This window comes from Geotrypetes seraphini, chromosome 16 (genome assembly GCF_902459505.1).
Source record: "Geotrypetes seraphini chromosome 16, aGeoSer1.1, whole genome shotgun sequence".
In the NCBI taxonomy this organism is placed as follows: domain Eukaryota; kingdom Metazoa; phylum Chordata; class Amphibia; order Gymnophiona; family Dermophiidae; genus Geotrypetes; species Geotrypetes seraphini.
The window spans coordinates 7508978-7511445 of NC_047099.1; the positions used below are offsets into that span (position 1 = coordinate 7508978).

At 43.1% G+C, this 2468-nt stretch overlaps 1 protein-coding gene across 1 annotated transcript; it reads left to right on the forward strand.

Moving 5' to 3' along the window:
• Positions 1–1101: 1101 nt before the first annotated feature.
• On the forward strand, positions 1102–2085 carry LOC117350399 (olfactory receptor 6X1-like). The gene has a single exon (XM_033924675.1). The coding sequence runs from the start codon at positions 1102–1104 to the stop codon at positions 2083–2085; it is 984 nt and encodes a 327-aa protein (XP_033780566.1).
• The last annotated feature ends 383 nt before the right edge of the window (positions 2086–2468 follow it).

Here is a 2468-nt window from a genome sequence, read left to right on the forward strand (position 1 = left end):
TTCTCTTCAAAAGTTTTAAATTGAGTATTAGTATTCTGTACTGAGGCAACAAATTGGGAGCATACCTTATGTAAAGTTTCCAAGCTACTCCAAATCGCCTCCATGTCTATTACCACAGATCTCACCAAAGGAGCAGGGGGAGATATTCCGGAAGACTCTCCAATAGGTTTCGCCTCCTCCTTCCCTGCTACAATGCGAGTTCTAGTTTCTCCGGGCTTCAATGTCGGCTATAAAAAAGGCGGCAAGCTGTAGATCATATCCGGGGTCAGGGGTGAGACGTGCAACGCCGACGGAAACATCAACTCCGGCGCTTCCTGTGCTGTTGAAGGCGTCCCCGACATTGTCCCGGGATGAGGAGGAACACCAGGTCCTAATGGGCTAAGCGACACATCGCCTTCCAAGACCAAGGTCTGCCCACCTCGGTCAGCAGACACGCCCGCTCCAGCCAGAACAGCATAGATGTAATAGCCGCTAGCTGCGTCAAAGAAGTGGAAGAAGAGGCAGGAAGAACACTCCTCTGCTTACCCCTGTGCTTGGTCATAACGAAAGGTAAAATTCCTGATAGAAATATAGATTAGCCAACAGAGTGCAGGAGCCACTTGTAGACACGACTCACTCTGTTGCCATCTTGCATCTCTCTCTGCTGCTTCCTTCTTTTAACTCATTTCAAAAGTCTTTATTTTATGTTGCATGAATGGTTTTCAATCACCCTTATTCTCCCTGCACCCAATGTCTTCCCAGTCCTCTCTTGAGTTCTACCTGACACCCAGATCATTATTCAGAACAGAAAAGGTTCTTGCTTTCACCGCTGTTTCAAGTGAAATCTATCTGTCTGTCTGTATATAACTTCATCATTTTTATACTAATACAAATTTATCATAAAACATAATCTATGATGTAGCTCACTCAAATTGTTTGCATTATATGATATTTTTGTAGCCACCTATGGACTGGAATATTTTTTAAATGGTTTATATCCTTTATGATATATTTTTACTCTACCAAATTTCCAGTGGTTTATTAATGGCATTGCTCTCTATTTTTCAGGTATCTCTGTCATAGTTATTTGACCTTGCAATTCTGAGCAAGAACCAGTCAGGTATGGCCACAGCAAACAGGACAGTTGTAATGGAGTTTATACTTCTAGGATTTCCGAGTCTTTGCAATCTCGATGGTTTCCTCTTCCTGAGTGTGCTGCTGGTCTACACATGCACCATTGCAGGGAATGTCACCATCATCACCATAATTACAACTGATCCCAGTCTCCACAAACCCATGTATTTCTTCCTTTGCAACCTGTCCTTTCTGGAGATTTGGTACACCACTGCTATCATGCCCAAGATGCTGGTCAACTTTCTGGCTGAGAGGAAAACGATCTGTTTGCCTTGTTGCATAACGCAAGCATTTTTCCATTTCTTCCTGGGGGCTACTGAGTTTTTCCTCTTGGCAGTCATGTCTTTCGATCGCTATTTAGCCATATGCAACCCATTGTATTATACCACCATCATGAGCTCTGGTGTTTGCATACAATTGGCCTTTGGCTCCTGGGTTGGTGGGTTCTTGACTGTCTTTGTTCAGACAGTATTGGTATGTGGTTTGGCCTTTTGTGGCTCCAATGTCATCAACCATTACTACTGTGATGTTATCCCTCTACTGAAACTGGCATGCACAGACACATCTTTGCTAGAAATGATAGTGTTCCTATTTGCTACCGTTGTCCTCCTAAGCTCTTTTATCTTCACCATGGTATCGTATATTTACATTATTTCTACCATATTGAGAATCCCTTCCCTCAAAGGCCAACGTAAGGCTTTCTCCACCTGCGGGGCTCATCTCACTGTGGTCTCAATATTGTATGGAACAGTCATTTTCATGTATGTGAAGCGGGAAGCATCTTCTTCACTAAACCTAAACAAAGTGGTGTCTGTGCTCAACACATTGGTGACTCCACTACTGAACCCTTTCATTTACACCTTGAGGAACAAGGACGTGAAAGAATCTTTCAGAAAAGCAGTGAGAAGAAACTCATTCCTTTTTAAGGCTTTGAGAGAACCAGACCAGAGAAGGAAAGAAGATGGAAAGTGAAGTTTTCAAAGATGGAAATGAGAGTAAAAGATCCGGGATGCTTTATTATGGAGTTGGTGCATGCTCAAGAACAAACTTTAATGCTGGAACAGTTTAACTCAGGCAACATTTTGGAGAAGAGTTGATTTTTTAACCTTGGGGGAGGTAGGATCTGGTTTTTCAAGATCCAGAGTGTCTCGTCAGCCTCATTAAGGTTTCAGGCACAACAATCCAATGATGAAGCAAATCTGAAAATAAAAGCACATGACGGGACTTTAACTGATCGGGCTTCCCCAGGTACGATAGATAGATTGTGAGCCTACCGGGACAGAGAGGGAAAACTGCTTGAGTACCTGAATAAAAGCATGTAAACCGTTCTGAGCTCCCCTGGGAGAACGGTATAG